Source organism: Equus quagga, chromosome 2 (genome assembly GCF_021613505.1).
Source record: "Equus quagga isolate Etosha38 chromosome 2, UCLA_HA_Equagga_1.0, whole genome shotgun sequence".
Taxonomy (NCBI): domain Eukaryota; kingdom Metazoa; phylum Chordata; class Mammalia; order Perissodactyla; family Equidae; genus Equus; species Equus quagga.
The window spans coordinates 61899222-61918121 of NC_060268.1; the positions used below are offsets into that span (position 1 = coordinate 61899222).

At 49.7% G+C, this 18900-nt stretch overlaps 1 protein-coding gene across 2 annotated transcripts in view; it reads right to left on the reverse strand.

The window, feature by feature from the left end:
- The window catches only part of ANP32A (acidic nuclear phosphoprotein 32 family member A), a 38592-nt gene that overhangs the window by 16544 nt on the left and 3148 nt on the right, over positions 1–18900 (reverse strand). The window contains exon 1 of one of the 2 annotated variants that reach the window (XM_046653214.1): positions 18411–18578. The exons of the other annotated variant lie outside the window; for it this stretch is intronic. Coding sequence (XP_046509170.1) covers positions 18411–18497 — 87 coding nt within the window. The 5' untranslated portion in view covers positions 18498–18578. Of the gene's footprint in view, positions 1–18410; positions 18579–18900 lie in introns of those variants that run through there. 2 annotated transcript variants of the gene reach the window in all.

An 18900-nucleotide genomic window follows, 5' to 3' on the forward strand; every position in this document is an offset into this window, starting at 1 on the left:
CCCTCTTACCTTCCGTGGGTGCAGAAGGCCTAAAGAAGCAGAAGCTGGAAGCAGAGTCCAGGGAAGACACTGGTCCCAAAAGGTGGTGTGTGAATGGTGACCAGAGGAAAAGGAAAGGAGGACAAGAAACACTGAGGTGCAGCGCAAAGGACGCTCGTCAGGCAGGCTGACGGCCCGGACTCTGGTGCCCACCTTGCCACTAACTTGCTGTGTGCCCTGGGGGAAGTCATGTCTAGTCTCCAGGCTTCTGCCAGTCCCTAATCCATACGCTGGACAAGGGAGCCTGAGCACAGAGACGAGATCCCTTCTAGTTCCACATTCCTGTGGGTCCATACACTTTTCGTCCCACCCCACATCCAAACTCTGTTACTGTTTCCCAAAAGGAGGTGGAAGATGTCATGGGCCAAAGGAGTACAGGATTCGTCATTGAGGGATGCCAGAAAGGAAATCTGGGGCACTGGGCAATTATCCCGGATAATTACTGAAATGCGAAAATCAATCATCTAGTCTCTTAAAAACACACCAGGATCACAAAAACAGCCCCCAGAGGCCCAGGGTATTGGGTTCCAAATGTGGGAGTCTGGCACCGTCCCATCTGATGTCTGCCATCTCACAGAGCGGCAGGGAGCACGCACCTCAACTCATGGAGTCCTATTTCCTGCTCAACAATCCTGTGGTTCATAAAAAACCCACACTGTCCACGTCGATCTCATTAAAGAGCCACAGCACTGGCCCCATGCAACAGAAAAGCCATGAGGAGACTGAAGCCCTAGAGAGCAGAAGGGGAAAATCCTGGCCAATCCCCCGTGCCTCCTAGCAAGGTAGTTCATCTCCGCCACACCCCTCTGCCAGCCTCCCTGACCTGCAGCAGACATGGGGGGACCACCTGGCACTTTCCCGCATGTTACAGTTAACCAAGCGCTCCCTCAGGCTCGTCTCACTGAATCTGCAGACAGCTGGGAGTCTCCCCATCCCACCCCTCCCAGGGAAACTGTCCTGTCCACCCGGCCCTCTGAGAGCCGCTGCTCGGCCACAGGACATCTGGCAATCGTTTTTCCTGCTGTCTGTCCTCCAAACACAGCCTTGCTAAGGTCTGAGGTCTCAGGGTCTCCCTGGGGCCCTGCCCAGAGGCGTTGGCTTTCAGTAAATTCTTGCTAAGTGGGTAAACTAGACCAGGTCAATGAAGCTAGAGGAAAGGTGGCCAAGGGCTCTGGAGAATCATCTAGATTCTAAAAGGCTCACCCCTTATTCACTTTCTGAAGCAAAGCACCCGCTAACTCCTTTCTTGGGCAAATCAACAAAAATGGCCTCCTGAGACTGGCACAGATGTTAGCTGGGGCCAATCTTACACAAAAAAAAGGCTTCCTGGGCCTCTGAAATCAGATTCGGGGATTTAAGCTGGGCTGGCTGGGACCACTTGTGGACATCCTATGGGAGTCCTCAGGGCCAAGAGAAACTGAAGAGAGAGCACAGCCTAGGGTGTCTGCCATGCGTCCTGTGTTGACCTTGACGGTTGCCACTGCCCGTGGACCCCCGAGTGGAAGAGTGATCTGCACAACAAAAGTTAATTCATGTCCTCAGTTTCTCTCCTCAGAGATCCATGAGCTGGCAGTTCCAAACCTCTGCCCAGCCCAGCCACATAACCCATCTAAGACACCACACCATTCAGACTCAGGTCTGGGACACTCCCACAGACCTCGGACGGGCCTCTGCTGAATTTCCAGTGGACTTGTAAAAAGTGCTTCAGAGAACTAAAGGACTCCATCATTGCCACCTCTGGGGAACCAGCGGATCCAATCCAGCAACTTGGGCAAGTGACAAAGCTAGGTGGAAACCCAACCCAGTGATTCACCCAAGGTCACGGCCCACTGTGGAATCAAACCTTGGGCCCTTCTCAATTCTCCTAACTTAGGGCCCACACCCCAAAGGTTCACAGGCCTCTCCTTGAAGCAAGAGGAGGAAAAAGAAAAGAACTGTTAGGAAAAGAGCCCCAGAGCTGAGCCCAGCCCCTCCTCCCTCCCAGCCTCCTCGCGTAGAGCTGGAAGTGCCGAAGAGGCAGGGAAAGGCTAAGCGGCCTCTGAGACAAAACCTTCGACCTTGGCCTCCTTCCCTGCCACCTCTACCCCAAATGACAGCAGCTCTGGCAATGACAGAAGCAGAGCAAACACCGCGGCACTGAAGCCCTGGTGTCCAGCCACCAATTGGAAACCACTGATTTGGGAAGAAATGGGAACCAATCATGCGGAAGAATCTAAAGCTGGGGAAAAGTTGTTTCTATCCAAGGCCACAAAACAAACCAGCCATGGGTCACATGTAAGAAGCAATTTAATCTCAGTTCTTTGTCTTTTAAAGAAACGTGACACGTGCAACTTGCTTTAGTCTGTAAATTAAATGCTTAATGCAAAAGTACTGGTGATGGAAGTGCAAGGAATGCTGAGAAGTAAATGTTAGTTCCAGATGTCTCCTAACAGGAAGGGGGAAAACGGGAAGCACGGAATGGGAGAGAGCAAGGAAGGAATAGGGAAGCGAGGGGCTGGTGGAAGGAAGGGGCGGAGACGGATGGGACACGAAAAGAGAAGAGAGGGAGAGACAGGCACTGAGAAAAAGATACAGGCAGCAAAAAGGGAGAAGAAAGGAGGAAGTTACAGGCTGTGTAGGTTTTCCTTTACCTGCAGAGTTCTGCCATCTTCACTTGAATTTTGGTGATAGAACTTTACCCATATTTACTGTTTTTAATAATAAAGTACAAGGTGAGTTCATTGTTGTTCACAGGTCTACAGCTGCTTTAATTTCAAAGCGCTAAAAACCAAAACCAAAAGCCTTACAACCTTTATGATTCTGGAACTCAGGGAGGGGTTAGACAGCTAAAGACAATGTAAAGAACATAATGAGTTTAGTCTTCATCAGAAGCTCATGAAGGAGGCCCCTGCCAAGGTAGTCAACACAGACAAGGCCATCCCAGGCAGCGTGGACACAAACAAGTGGGGATGGACCAAGGTTCCTCCGTCAAGGTCGCAAAACACCCTGCTCCAACAGGACCAAACCTCAAATTCCAAACCCTGAAGCAGAGCAAACTTAAGAAGGCAACCTGGGTGGGAAGGCATCAGAAAACTGCGACACTGGACAAACAATTGAAGGAACTAGTGATGTTAGGCCCGAGGCGGGGGAGACTCGTGACAGCTCTCTTTCTCCAGCTATTTGAAGGAGAGTCACATGCCAATAGAAGTACATTTATTCTGTGTTCTTCATGGTTCCAGAACTAAAATCAGGGTGCAGGGTTTACAAAGAGGCAGTTTGCAGCCCGATGTAAAACGGAAGAGGGTAGCTGCATCCTTACAGCTGTCCCACAAAAGAAGGGGCTGCTCTGAAAAATCTGTGAGCGCATTGACCCTGTACAGATGCAAATCAGAGGCTACCGAGTGACCACCTGCAAAGAACTTGACACACAGGCGGTGCTGAATGACTATTAAATGAATTAGTAATATTGGATGATGAAGCCTGGCAAAGAAATGAGTCTTGGGTCTTTTCACCTCTTAGAATGCTATGATCTGATTCTTTCCTCTTTACAGAAGCATTACTTGTTTAGGCCACAGGTCCAATTTACTCATTCAACAAGAATTACAAAATATCTATAATATGCTGGGCCCCCCTGCTAGGCATTAAAGTTATAGCAATAAACAAAACTAGGGGCCTGGCCTCCTAAGTTTACGTTCTGTAGGGGAGTGAGATAATAAACCAATAAATGTATATATCTGTATATAATATATATAAACGCTACAAAGAAACAAAAGGGAGAGAAAAGCAACAGTGACAAAGGACACCACTTTAGAAAGGGTGGCCGGGGAAGGCCTATTCAAGGTGAGTCAGTGGGGACTTGATTCCAAGTGAAGACGGGGGGAAGAGCTTTCCAGGCAGAGGGAACAGCCAGGGCAAAGACCTTGAGCAGGGGGTGTGCTTGGCCGTTCTGGGGAACAGCTAGGACTACAGGTGGCAGCCACAGAATTTTCGGAAGGAAGGAGAGGGAGTGGCGGCATGAGGACGCGGTGGGAGAAAGCTGCTGTCTGTCACATGCCCCTTACACACACGGACATTCTACACATAACTGGTGGTAGGGTGGTGGGTTTCACGGGCAGCAGAGGACAGAATTGTTAGATCACAGCAAAGGGGTAAGACCCAAGACCCGAGCATAAGCCTGAGATTCCCCTTGCCTCTTCTTAAAGGAAAAAAAGAGTACAGGAAACAAGCGAAGGAGCTTTATTCTGGAGTGTGCTCACCCAATGTTTCCAGGTAGAAAGGGGTCTGAGCTTCACCGCTGGGAAACATCCAGGGGCAGAATGTTTGATTATGAGAAGCAGTCAGAAAATCTGGTCTGCTTCCAGGCTTTACCACTTAGAACTGCGTGCTTTGCGCAAGCCTTCACTGAGACTCAATTTCCGCATCTGTAAAATGGGGAGAAGAACCCCTCCCAATCCCACCAGTCTCCATGGGACCAGATGAGGTAAAATATGCTCTCCTGGAGGGGACAGGGAGGAATTTTACAAGCAAGTTTCTTACCCAAGACTTTGTAACCCAGAGAGCAGAGCCAGGTGACATGCAGCTCTGATTCCTCACCCTTGCACTTAGCTCTCAATAAATGTTTGCTGAACTGAAAAGCATTAAAAATAACCTGGGAAAACATTCTGCCATTTTTTCTTCCTAAGAAACTGCAGCACTCTGCCAGAATGCTCCAGAATAGTCTCTCTTCACTGTAATCCCTCACTTTGGGGGAAGAACCAACAGTCACATCAGGGCAGGGTGTTCAGAGGACAGACTCTGGGGAACGAGGACAGGAACAAGGCCTGACACCTCTGCCGAAAGCTCTTTGCTCTGCGCCACGCCAGCCTTTCTCAATCAGCCTGAGCTGATCCAGGTCCAGCCCACCGCGGGGGTGAGAGATCTACTGACAAGATCCTGGCTGGCTCTAGGCCACAGGGTCAGGGTCTCCTGGAAAAGCCCACGAAAGCCAGAGATACACAATATATACAACATAGAAAGCATTTCCCTCCAGATGAAGAAGGCTTGATCTAATCTGACTGCCTCACTGTGCAGATGGGGAGACTGAAGCCCGGTAAGTACAATAGCCATTTCCGTTATTTTTAAAAAAAATTTAAAGAAAGTAACACATTTGTTCTCATGGTTTCAAAACCCAAAAGTGTAAGATATACAATTAATTCTCCCTCCTATCCTGTCCAGTTAACCATCTCACTCATTAACTATCCCTCCAGGGTGTGTTTACACATATAAAAGCAAATTCGAAATCTTACTTTTCTCTCTTTTACCCAAAACTAGCATATTACATACTAATCTTTGCTTTGCCTTTTTTCATAGTTTGCGTAATAGAGTGGAAACACCATCCTTGTTTCTTATTTGCATTGTGTTCCATTTTGTGGAGGTGCCATCATTTTTCTTAACCAGTCCCTTATTGATGAGTAATTGGGTTGCTTCCAATCTTTTGCTATAATAATCTTACAACATAGACAAACTGGCACATAAGTCATTGTGCACTCACAGCCTATTAACCAAAGAGCTGGACTCAGACCTCACTTCTGACCTTGCAGTCCTACCTCTAATGGGCTCACCACTGTACCTGTGTGAGCAAGTTACTTCACCTCCATCCATCCAGTAAATGCTACTCAGAACTTACCAAATGCCAGGCACTGCACCAGGCACTGGGATCCAATGATAAAGTTGTTTTGGCCTTCTGCCCCCAGAGTGTCCAGTCTGGGAGGGACAAGAAGGAGGGACTGCTATAATATACAGGGGCGGTTCAGTGCGCCTTGAAGGCCATCTGACCTCTGTGGGCCAATCTCCCTGTCTGGAAATAGATGGCCACATCTACACCTTACAGGTGTTCTAAAGGATCAAAAAAGTAATGCTTGGTCCAGCCCCGTGGCCTAGTGGTTAAAGTTCTGCAAGCTCTGCTTGCGCAGCCTGGGTTCAAAGGTTAGGATCCCAGGCGCAGACCTACACCACTTGTCAGCCATGCTGTGTTGGAGACCCACATACAAAATAGAGGAAGACTGGCACAGATATTAGCTGAGAGCGAATCTTCCTCAGCAAAAAGAAGAAAAGGAAAAAGACAGTAACGCTTGCCAAGTACCTAGCATGATGCAAGGCTCACAGCAGGTCCTCAATAAGGGGTGAGCCAGAGGGGTCTTACTGATGGCCCGGGGAACCAGGAGTTCCAGGCAGGACCCACAGCACTGCCCTGCTCATTCCACAATAACCACCACTCTCTTCTTACAGAAGGCTGGAGCACACTGCGACTTAGTGTTTGAGGCAGCACGTACGTCCCAAATTATGTCTCAGTCTACTTTTATTGGAAAACAATTGGGTCTTCTCCCGCTTTCCAGACTCTCTTTAGTAACTACGAGGCACCCTGGGCATGTTTCTCATCTGTGTGCACAAGCCCTCGTGTCTGAAGTATGTCAGAGCCAAAAGGGGAAACCCAGACACATTCAAGACCCTGGCAGAAAGGTAAGGGCAGGCATGTGGAGAGCTGATTTCACTGGGATTTCTCTGACAGCGTAAAATAATCATTTAAAGGAAAAAAAATCTAAAGGAGAAAAACCATTGAGCCTCACATTTATTTTGTTTACTTTTACAAGTGTTCTAGTTCACAATAAAACATTTTTAAAAGTCAGAAAATTTGGCATAATCTGTTTCACTTTCCTCGGGAAACAACAGAGAAAAGAAAGAAATGGAAAGAGAAAGTCAGGAGTCTAGAGCATTTCCACATTACCAGCAGCCCCAGAGTGGCCAGGAGGCAGGAGGGCAAAGGTCAGACTCCAGGCTATGTGCACAGCTCTGAAGTCAATAAGCTGGCTTTGCACCCAAGCACAGCTCCTGGTACTATCTGACCATGAGCTAGTTACTTAACTAGCTTTTTGAGCCTTGGTTCCCTTACCTGTTAAAGTGGGAATAGTCCACTCATCTTCTAGCATTTCTGTGTAGATTAAATAAGAACAAATATGCTATCTGGCACGTAGATACGCAACAGTTAAAAACAAACAAAACACATAGCAAAGATACTACTTTTTCTCCATATTTAGTGAAATGATGAAAATCTAGTGCCTTCCCTTTAGAAGCTCAAAGCAGAGCAGCAGGCATCAAATTATCCAGCCCCCATAATACTGGGAGCCGGTTTCCTAACAGGCTAATTAATGAAGTCTTACTTCAATCAGAAGCTCCATTCAAATTCACGCAGGACACCTTCTTATAGATGAAAACTATCAGCCAGTTAGTTAAGGCTCACCTGGTCCTTGGAAAAGGTGGGTCAGGGCTAGATTTGTGACCTGACTTAACTGTGTGGTCCTAAAAAAAGCCCTGGGGGCCCTCTGAGTCCTGTCTCTCCATTTTGGTCAGAGCAACAGTAGGGTCTCCCTAGGTAGGGTCTCTCTAGCCCACCCAAAGGCACCTCGACCCCCGAACCAGGGCAGGAGCACCTGAAAGGTCCAGCTGGAATCCAAAAAGTAGCAGTGGGGGACCTCCAAGAAACAGCTATTTCAGAAAGACCAATGTGATAGGCAAATCCCATTGTGATAGGCAGCGAGGGCCTGTGGTTACCAAAATTGGGCCACTGCTCTGCCTAGGCAGGAAAAGACCGACTCTAGGTGGTTAGTCCTTGCCTGGAGGGCTGACTGGTGGTTAGTGATGCGTTTATAATTTCTGCCCCCCACCGCCCTCCATAAATGGGAAAATAAATCTACTATTGTTAATAAATGCAATTTGGAAGTACAAATCTTTCAAAGTGTGAGTCTCGAGAGGATAATAAAAGACATTCTGGGATGAAAAGGCAGAGGGTCAGCCGGCCAGGGGAAATGCCTAAGGCTGTGCAGAGAGTACTGGCAAGTTATATTTTGTCCCCTTTTTGTTATCATTTCATCTTTCCTATTAATCACCTCATGAATTCCCATCTTAACCTCACTGGGCCTCAGCTTGCTCATTAGCAAGATAATTCGTAGGTCCTTCCAGATGACATATTCTAAGGTTCTGGCTCATGGGGGCTGGAAGTCCAGTGCAGGTTATGAGTCTCTGCTCAAATGCCACCTCCTCAGACAGGCCTTTCTGGATCACCCCTCCCCTTTAACACAGCTTTGTCTTCACGGGACCGACCACACCACAGTCATGCCTTTGCTTGGCTTAGTGACCATCTCCCTCAATGGAATGGAAGCCCCACGGGGGCAGTCCAGAGGATGGGCTTGGCTGGCTCACTGCTATATCCCAGAATGCCTAGAACAGAACTCGGCACACAGAGGGCATTCAATCAATACATGAAAATGAATGACCCCTCCAGAGTCTTTTCAATTTGCAGAAATCACCCTCATAACTCTGACATCAGACTCTAGCCGGCCAAGTGCTGCTCAGCATCAGGGACACCTGTGGCCATAACAAGCCTCCTGAGGCTGGCAAGGTACGCGCTTGATACAAGGCTGATTTCCGGCAATGAGCACCTTTCAGACCAGGATCCAGTCTGTGGCCACTGGTCAAACTGGGAGGTGCATTTTAGCTGCCACATCTGACCGTCCCCTGCGCCACTCCTGACAATGACCACGCTGGCCTCCAGAATGGAGGGAGTGTCCTCAGTGCCCACAGAGGCCCCTGCCTGCCCTGAAGCAAGGGCGCCTTTGCTGTAAAGAGGACGGCAGGCCCTTCTGCTCCTAGGCCTGCTTCTCTACCTCCACCCTCAAACAGCAGCCCTGGAGGGCCCTACTCCAGGAGAAGCCTCTAGGACCACACCTAACACACAGACACACCAGCTCTCTTAACCAAGACACACAGAGGCGTGTCTGCAACAGAGCCGCAAACTAGATGGGGGCTCACAGGAGCAGAACCACTCAGGATGGCGGCAGGCCAGCCTCTGCGGATAGGTTTCTGCAGGCCTAACAGGGACAGCTGGGCGCTTTACTAAAGCGCACGCCTGCCCACTCTTCCTAGGCCACACCCGGGTACACCCAAATCTCCATGGGGAAGGGGAGATGTGCAGAAGTGGAAGGAAGGCCCCGGATGACTGGGATGGCCAGTTCCTGGCCCTCCATATGGAACAGGTCCCTGTGCCAGAACAGACAGATCCTTCCCACAGTCAGCCAGGCGGGAGGCTGGAGACCACATGACGTCATCACAAAGCCTTCCTGGTGCACCCAGCTGCAGGGGAGCTGTGCTGGGCTCTGCAAACCCTTCACGCTGTCCCCCAGGACGGGAAACAGACACTGACCAGACCCAACAGAGAGCAGAGCTCAATGCACACCCCACCGAGGTACTACCAGAATCAGCTGAGAAGAAAGCCTGCTGCCTGAGCTGGGAAGGACACAATTTGCCCCCTTTCTTCCAGTGAGTTGAGGAAGACTTCCTGGAGAAGGAGACCTCTTCGGGAGAGGTTTGAATGAAAGATAAAGGCCTAGGAGGGGCAGACCCAGAGTTCTGCATCCAGGAGGGGAGTTGAGAGGTAGGAGGGGCTACTGACACAGAGCAATTGCTACAGAAAAGGCAAGCCAGGCAGAGCCCTGCTGCTCCCCCACGAGGGGAAAGGGGGGCCCCCGGGGTAGGGCATGTCTGCAGCAGGCTGACGCAGCTCCAGCACCACCTCAACTGAAAACCAGGGTCTCTGTCTTTTGCCTGGGGCCCCTCCTCCCACCTGCTTCAGTGGCTCCAAGTGAGGCCTCCTTCTGGGACAGGCAAGGACAGCTCTCCCAAGAACGGCTCCCACCACACACAAGCTCAGACACCGGGCAAGAGCCTTCTTCAGACAGGCCGCCCCCTCCCCCTATTCAAACAGCTCCTTCAAGCCTGGGCTGGTGAGAATCTACTAACCTTCGGGGGCTGTCCACAACACACCTGGCACAAACTTCATTTCCTCAGTCTGACAACCGCGCCTGAGAAGCAGGTATTATTGCTAATCACCACTTTACAGATAAGGCAACTGAGGTTCAAAAGATGACCTGCCAGCAACGGAGCTCAGTGGGCATTGGCCACTACACCTGAGTGCTCAGCCCTGGGGTCCCCTCCTTCTTACAAAAGGCCCACTGGCCTCTCAGTCCCATGGAGGTCGAGGACAGGCCTAGTCTAGTCTTGCTCAGGACGTCCCTCTCCACACTCCGGCAGCAGCCTCATGATACAGGTAAGTGAAAAACGACAAGTCCAAGAGCAGGAATGTGGGCGTGTGTGACTTCCGTGTGGCCGTGGGGGGCGTGAGGCCTGCACCCTGCTTTCTACTCTCTTTTTACACCCACTTAGTTCACTTCTTCCTACCTGCGGTGAGGTTCTGCACCCTGCCTCAACGTGGCGGCTCCCCACTGTGCTTCAGAGCCCCCTTTAGGGCATTCTAAAAATACACAGACTGGGCACCACCCTGAGACTGATCCCACAGTTGGGTAGAGCCTGGGAATTTCTTAAAATGCTCCCCTGGTGGTTGTGATACCCAGCGGGGGTTGAAAGCTGCCTTACTAACTGAACACCTTCTTTCCTCCTGTCTGTGGGCTGTGTTCTACCTCCAGCTCCGCCACAGAAACCAGCACTCACTCCGTAATCCCCCACCCCACCAGCCCAGGACACGGGAACCAGATTCAATACATTCAATCTGCTACACAGGTACTTAAGTACCAGTGATATAACTCTCTGCAGCCTTCTGGATGCTGGCACACAGGCCATGTCAGTGAAAGTGGGCTCCCCCCACACCCCATTCACAGCCACACCATTTGGGCCTGCCGGTGAGGCCAAGAGTTAAGGGGAAAGTTGGTTACATAATGCGGGATAAGTCCCTCGAAGAAATCTGAAAGTAATCCCTTTAAATTTACTATTGCAGGATCTTGCCTCAACCCTACCTGCCCCTACACACACATACACACGCACACACACGCACATGCACACACAGACTCTCATGACTTCTGTGGGAGGCAGCAGAATCCAGCAGTCCAGACCTTCTGGGCACTCCTGACTGCAGAGGCCCAGCACAACTTTGCTCAAGTGCCTCACATGGAAACACTGGCAGGCCTGTCCTCCAGGCTTCACCAGGCCCTCCATTCCTGCTTCTCCAGCCTGCAGCAGATCCTGCCTTTGATTACTTATTCCCAGCCTGAGGATAAGCAGGAGAAAGCGGGCCCCACCCCGCCCCACCCTGACTAGCCTGTCTATGGCTGATGGAACCCTTGCACCTCAGACACCACTGGGCCTCTCAGGACGTGTGCAGGAACCGCCCAGGGGTTTGCCTTGGCTGGACCCTAAGGGATGAGGTGACAGGGCTGTGGTGGGTCTGTGCACACAGCCTAACCAGGCAGCACTGAGCTGACGCACAGCAACGGACATCTGATTTGCTGGGGATCTCAGGCAGACAAGTGGATTTTCCCTTTATCAAAGAGGGGTTACGAATGCTCTCCACCATGACCCATCACATAGGAGGGCTGGGAAGATCTCAGGAAGCAACTGACCAGAACCAGTGGTCTCCTAAGTGGACAGCCCAAGACAACCTTCCGGGGAGCAGGAAGAAATGAAAACTTTTATATCTTAATATTTAACTTACACTTTTAATTTTTTTGGTGCTCTTTTTTTATAATGTACATGTTGACATGTAGTGTAAGTGAATAAACCATAAGTAAAGGTAGACATACTGAGGCTCAGGTTCAAATTTTTTACTGATATGGGATGTAAAAACCAGAAAAATCTGAAGACCACTGGGCTGAGAAAGTGTGACTCAGCTGCCAGAGGCAGGGGCTCACCCCAAGCCAGGGGAAACCGCGGTGTCGCTTCCGATGCTTTGTTTTGGTGGCTTTGTGCTTGGCTCACCAGATAGTGGGTAATAACATGTAAGACAAGAACACGTAAGTACCATGATTCCTTCACTCACCAGTACTTCTAGAATGCACACCACGTGCCAAGTATAGCGCTGAGCTCTGAGGACACAGTGATGAGTAAAGTCCCTTAAATCACATAGTCTACTGGCTACACAGGGGGACAGAGATGCTAATTACAACACTCACATTCAGGAACGTAAAACTACAAACCAAAGCACTTTGAAGGAAATTTCTGACAGTTTCATAACAAAAGAACCAGACCAAGCTGAGGAGTGGAGGGTGAAGGAGCCGGTAAAGATGATTAGATGCTAAGCAGGTGATGGTGGCAGTCAGTGTGGAACAGATTTGAGGGAATAAAAGGCGGTGAGCGAGGTCAGCAAAGTGGGAAGGGGGCGCAGGGAGAAGATGAGAGGAAGAGGCCAACAGTGGCCAGTTCATGGGGGACCTTCTTGGTCTCATTAAGGGTGCTGGACTTTATCCTGACAACCGTGTATTTTAAGTACGGGGTGACAAGATTGCCCCTGTGTTTTGGTAAGATCATGCTGGCTGAAGTGTGCAGCATGGCCTCAAGGGGGCTGTGATGCAGGGAGATCAGCTGGCAAAGAGCACAGGATAACATTCTGAACTGTCTGACTCGCGATGGATAGAAGGCCACGCCTATGGAGGGGTGGAGGAGGTTACAGAGGTCATGAGTTCCCTTTGGACATTTTGAGTGTGGGGCACTTTGGGGACACACAGGCGGAGACACTGGGTGGGTCCTGAGCTTAGCCAAGAGGTCGGGGTAACATCAGACCCCGGGGCAGCACACAGCACGTGCAGCTGTCCGTGAGAAGGACGAGATTTCATGGGGAAGGAATACAGACTAAGAGGGCCCAGAGGCCAGGCGTGCCTGCATCCCATGGCTACACAGCAGAGGGGCCAGGCCTGCAGGAGAAATACTGGAGAAAGGGAGAGGCAGGGGAACACATCTGATGCAGGTCAAGGGTATGAACACTGCTGCTGAGGAATCAGGGAAGAGAAGGTGAAAGCTGCTGGGATTCCTGGAGCTGTTTAGGAAGCACGCCAGAGTGAAGAGGGCTGAGGTGGGAGAGAAGTGAGGGAATGGAGAAGGTGGCGACAGACAATTCGGGAAGCTGAATGTAAAAGGGAAGAGAGAGACGGACAGGAGCTATAGTGAGATGTAAGAACCAAGGGAGGTTTTCTATCTGCTTTAAGATGGGAGAAACATCCCAAGCTTGAAAAGGATCCAAACGAGAGGAGTGGCTAGGTGCGCAGGAGGAAGAAGGGAACTGAAGGGCAGGAGCGGATGAGACCCAAAGGATGGCTGAGCTGGGCATGGATTTAGTCTAGGAATTTCTCAGGGACCCAGGAGGTTTCAAGTTTCTCTGTGAGGGGGGAGGTCACCGGCTGGGAGGGAAAGAGTAGAGGGTCGGTGAGCAGTTGGAGGAGTAGAGTCTGAAACAGCTGCTGAGGGCAGGGACAAAAGGAGTTGCCCAGGAGGAGGGCGAGTGGTGACATTACCCTCAGCAGAAACTACTTGGAATTCCATGCTGGGGCTGCTCCACAATGTTTAGATGCTATAGCTATACTCACATCTAGAAACGACACATTTACTGTTGAATTGCTTGTGGGGAAAAATAACTTCTGGCAAGTTTAAATCTCTAGCTTCGAACCTCTTTTCCCACTGAAACGAATATAACTTTTTATACAATTATGTCTGTTGATAATGGAAGCTTTCTTTTTTTTAAACGAATGCCAACTAAGGTGTTCTAGAGGAATAGACCATACTAACAATAACATCTAACATTTATTGAGTGCTTACTTTGTGGCAGGTACTATTACATTGTCATTTTCCAGAGACAAAAAGGGAATGCACTGTGAGAAGAAGGGGCTTGCCCCAGTGCCAGGGCTGGAAATCGAGAAGACAGGGTGCACACCCAGGCAGTGTGGGTGGGAGCAGAAGCCAAGTGCACTCTCCTCTCTCTCTGTCCTTCTCTCCTCCACACTGGAAAATGTGGGAGCCCCAGGCAACCTGCATAGTGTGTGGCACAGTGAAGGATGGAGGGCAGTGGGTGATGAGCGTAGAGACAAGGGAGTGGAGGAACATGCTTGGCTGAGGGCCACTGGCACAACCAGGAGCCTTGGAAGGCATCCATCCGGGGTAGGAATTTAGGATAATGATTCCTTAATGCCATGAGAAGGTCTGCACTGGGAAACAGCTAGATGGAGAGCAGCTGGAGAACATGAGACCCCGGGATGAGCTGCCTTAGAGGCAGGACGGCTCACTGTTGACCCTCGCTGGAGAGACTTCTCAAAGCTACAAACGGCATTCCCCATCCTCCCAAATAAAACCACAAAATGTTTGAGTGTGAAGGAAACTTAAAAGTCATCCTTTAATGTCTTCAAACATTAACAAGTAATGAAATCAATTTACGAGTCAAAACCAGCATACTTCTTTTTTAATAAATAGAAGTTTTACACAAAGTAAGGGAGCGTGTTGTCAGAACATACATATGTATATCATGCTGAGTAGTGGTGTTAGCATCTTAGCGCCAGGGTCAAAAAGGTTGAAAGCCACTGGTTCAATTCAACACTCTGATTTTAGACTGGAGAAAACAGAGGCCCCAAGAAGCCAAACAACGTGTCCAAGTTAGTTAATAGCAAAGCTGAGAACAGCACCCAGGTCTCTAATAGTCCTCTGGTGATTTCCTCACCAAACCGGAATCTCCAAATGCAAACACGGCTGGGAAAGACAGCCCTCACTTTAATCCACATTAGAGTAAGTGGTAGGGAGTAAGTAAGCTGATCTCTTAGATGTGCTGCCTGGAGCAAGTTCTAGTAAAGGAGATGAGAGCACTGTGGCAGCTGTGGAGCCAAAACAAAATAAATTTGAGTGAAAACATGGGGGTTGTGGGGTGTGGCCCAGCAGGCACAGGACAGGGCCTGGTGTGGCAGAACAAGGACATTTTATCTTGTGTACTGACTTTGTATTAACAAATATCATCAGGACAACTGGTTCTATAGAGAAGCTGTTTCCACGTCTGGGCAGGTGGCCCAGGGCCATGGGGGCTTTGCTCATCTAGTTTCAACAAATTTTATTAAATGAGAAGTTCTGAATAACAGATGCCTTCACAATTCTCCATCCCTGCCAGACTCCATCTCTTTAATGAAAACATCATTGTTGGGTATTTATCATTTGTCGTATAATTATATTTCAATGTAATGTAATAGTCAGAATCAGGCCTATGCTTCTCTACCTGTTTGTGGGAGGAGGACAGTGGTGATGGGCAACTGGTGGAAGGTACTTCCTAGGAGACTGGGGAACTAGCTAGAGCAGGGGATGGACGGGACAAAATGGGGGGAGGGGCACAGGCAGCAATCATCTGTAAGGGAGTGCCCCCTCTGGATACCAGACTAATGAGCCTACTCTTCACCAAATCAGAATGCAGGCCAAAGAACTGGGCCAAGGTCATGCAACCAGGGCGCACCACCATCAGCAACAAGCTCTCTGCTCAGTAACTGCAGCAAGGTAGGAAGGGCAGGCACAGTGGTAATGAGCCATCTGATGAGTATCCTAGAATCTCCATAAAGGATCACCAAGATGTTTATTTCAACGTGGTATAATTAATTTGGACTGAAGGTCTGGGATGACCAGCCCCCAAAGCTCAATCAGGTGCTTGTATTACAGATCAGAAGGGTTGTGTAAGTCTAAAGCGAGTCACCTTGAGAGGGTGGTGCAGCAGTAGCTAAGAGAGGGAACTGGGCCTGTGGTTTGCTATCCTTGAAGTACAGGCTGCAATTATGGGGACCAGGATTCGTCCCCTTGGATTTATTTCCTCCTCCTCTCAGCCTGGCCAACCTTATATCCATTCCTTCTGCTCATTTGCTCAGGCACAAGAGGATGAGGAGGTGGAAAGAAGGGCACTGAGACTCAAAGCCACTGTGCTGCTGTTCCTTCCTCAGGAAACACGCGTCGGGGAAGAAGAGCAGGCCACGACTCAAGACCCCGGGATTATCTGTGGTTTTCAATGATCTGTGCTCTGAGGGTCTGGTGTCAGCCGCCTGGTACACAGCTGCTGCACCTTCCACAAGCCTCAAAGCTCCGACCGTTGCAGTTCAAAGCTCCTTCCCTCTGGCTCAGAGAAAACATCTCAACTTTGAGAGTAACCATTTAACTACAAAATATGCAAACACCTTTTGAAATATTCTGAGTATGCAAGATAAAGAATTTCAGTTGGTCATAGAGAGGAACTTCTGGATAGAAGGGGTGCTCAATTCTAAAGCAGCAACAAGGGCGATTTCTCTTCTGACCGAGGTGCTTGGATGCTGGCTGACTTCCACTAGGCAACAACTAGTTCAAGAGCACATAGAGAGGCATGTGGAAAGACCCTCAAGTGAATGGCTTGCCACATGCTTAATAAGAAATTTAAGAATCTTTTAAAACTTAAAAACCCAGATCCCAGCATCCCTCCCCCCAATCTAGGAAACCAGGGATTATGAAACTTTTTTCTGTGAAAGGCTAGGTAGCCAACTTTCCCCAAAAGCAAAACTGACAATGCCACACAGGCACTTCTATAATGAGAGAAAACAAACTCCCACCATTTTCTCATCAATAAATGCAAAATATACAATGAGTACGACTCTTTTTGCACCAAGGGTCTAACAAAACAAGTGGAATTCTTTGGGGGGGGCGGGATACGTTTCACTTAATTGGGATTCAGAGTTAAGTGTTCCACATCATCAAGTTGATTGCAATGTTTATATGTACAAATTATTCTCAGCTCATGATACAAAAACAGGCAGCTCACCTGTAATTTGGTGATGCCTGTGCTAAACCAATGTCCAGGGCGGGAGCCAGGAATCTGTGTTTTACATGCTCCCCAGGTGACCCTGGTGACCCAATGGACTATAGAATTCTCAAAGTCCTTACTGTCCAACCAACAGGCTTCTGGTTTCACGGGGGAGAACTCAACTCTGCTGAGTACTGGTTGTTCTCTCCTAACCTGGATGATTCACCCTCGCAACAGGAGGGATGTCATGCTCTTTGGCCTATCCTTCAAGAGTTGCTGGGAAGATTAAGTGAGATGATCCATAAGGTGGTACTAGTATAGTACATCCTACATACCAAGGATTTGCCAATTCCATTCAGTTTTTTGGCTATCAGATGGAGACTAATAAAAATGGAAAATGCCTTACACGCAAGATCCCACAGAAAACACTGCTGAAGAGAGGCTCCTGCTTGTTTTCTCATCACCCAAAATGTGTCCCCCCAACACCTAAAAGGCCAGGTTCATCAGATAGTGTATGGCTTCCCCCTTAAAATGATAGACAGGACCTGTGGTCCTGACCACCCACCTCAATTATGTTCAACCAGGAGGCTATCCAGGCTTCATTTCAATACCTCCAATGCCAGGAAACTCACTCTCATAAGGTGGCACCATTTCAAAGCCAGAGAAGAAAAAGCTCTTCCCCAGGTCTTACAAAAAACAGTGCTTCAGGGGAGAGGCAGTAGAGAACACAGACTGAGCACGCAGACTGGCTGTGATAACCTCTCTACGCCTCAATTTCCTTGTATTTAACCTGAGGATAATGATAGTACCAACCTCATAGTGCTGTTGCGGAGACTAAATTAATTGATATGTGTAAAATCCACTCAGAACTTTGCCAGGCACAGCACAGGTGCTCAATAAGCATGAGCTATTATTATTATTGCTGTTATTCTAAAGCGTAGAGAAGCTCAAAGTTGGGCCTCATCGCACCGCAGTACCTCTCTGAGAATAACACCACCCATGCACTGAGCACCTGGGGGTCAGATCAAGCCAGTTCACCACTTATTTGTTAAATAGGATTATTGTTCCCATTTTACAGGTGAGGAAACCAAGGTTCAAAGAGGTAAGTTAAGTTAACCTGCCTGAGATCAAAGGGGCAGGTTGACTTATCTTACCTCTTTGTGTCGGGGGAATTAAAGCTCAGGTCTGTGGGTTCCAGAACCCAGCTTCACTGTGAAGCCCCCAGACTCAAAACCACCATCAGCACCAGCAATCCAGTAACAAAACCTAACTGGCCGTGACTAGAAGGATCTCACGCTCAGTTGTCCGCCTAGGGATCCCTGGACGGCTTGTATAAACTGGAGTTAATATCAGGCTACTTGAACCCAATTAGGCACTAAGTCAGCCTGGAAAACATCATGCGATGTATTCCAAAGGTCAAAGTTAAACCTGACTTCCTGGGCAGCCTTGGCCAGGCACTGCCATGATCGCTAGTCTGCAGTCACCAGAGTTTAACCAGTGAGGTGGTTAACCAGCATCGATATTGGCTTTCTAAAAAGTCCCAGAAAGATGCCAGCGACGCGACGCCGTGCCTGGCTCTGCATTCAACAGAGAAAGACAGTCGGCAGAAAGACATCATTTACTTTTTACAAAAGCAAACCTTATGCCCTTCTCTTTTCGACTTAGGGTTACCATTACTACTGCCGCCTTCCCCCAGGCAAAAATAAAAGGGGGAGGGGCAGAGAAACAGCGAGAGGGGTCCCAGGCGGCCTGCAGGGCGCTGCAATCCCCACCTGAAACCCCGCGGGCGACCTACCTTCCCGGAGAGCCCAGCCCCCGAGGGCGTTTCCCCGGCGCACCGACAGCTCGTCCCTCCGGGGGAAGCGGCAGCCGTCCTCGGCATCACTCAGGGCCGCTAGAGTCGCGTGCGCCTCCCCCCGAAAAGAAACCTCTGGCTTAATCTCTCCCCCCACCCTCCCATCATTCCGCCGAAACAGCAAAACCGGGACGATCGGTTCGTCTTTAGGGCCACATTTAACTCTGTCTGGAGCGCCCGCAGGAGAACGAAATAAGGGAGAGGAGGGGCGGGGAGGGAGGGAGCGCGGCGGGCGGGGGGGCGCGCGGAGGATCGTCGCCCTCCCAGAGCAGCGGCGCCGCGACGCTCCAGCAAAACCTCAGGCCGTTGGCGCGGGAAGCGAAACCCCATCGGGGCCCAGAACGCCACTGCGAGTCCCCAGGGCCGGCCACCCCTGCCGCCTCTACGTCCGGGGCCGTCGGGGCGATGGCGCAAGACTCTGCCCCCCCCC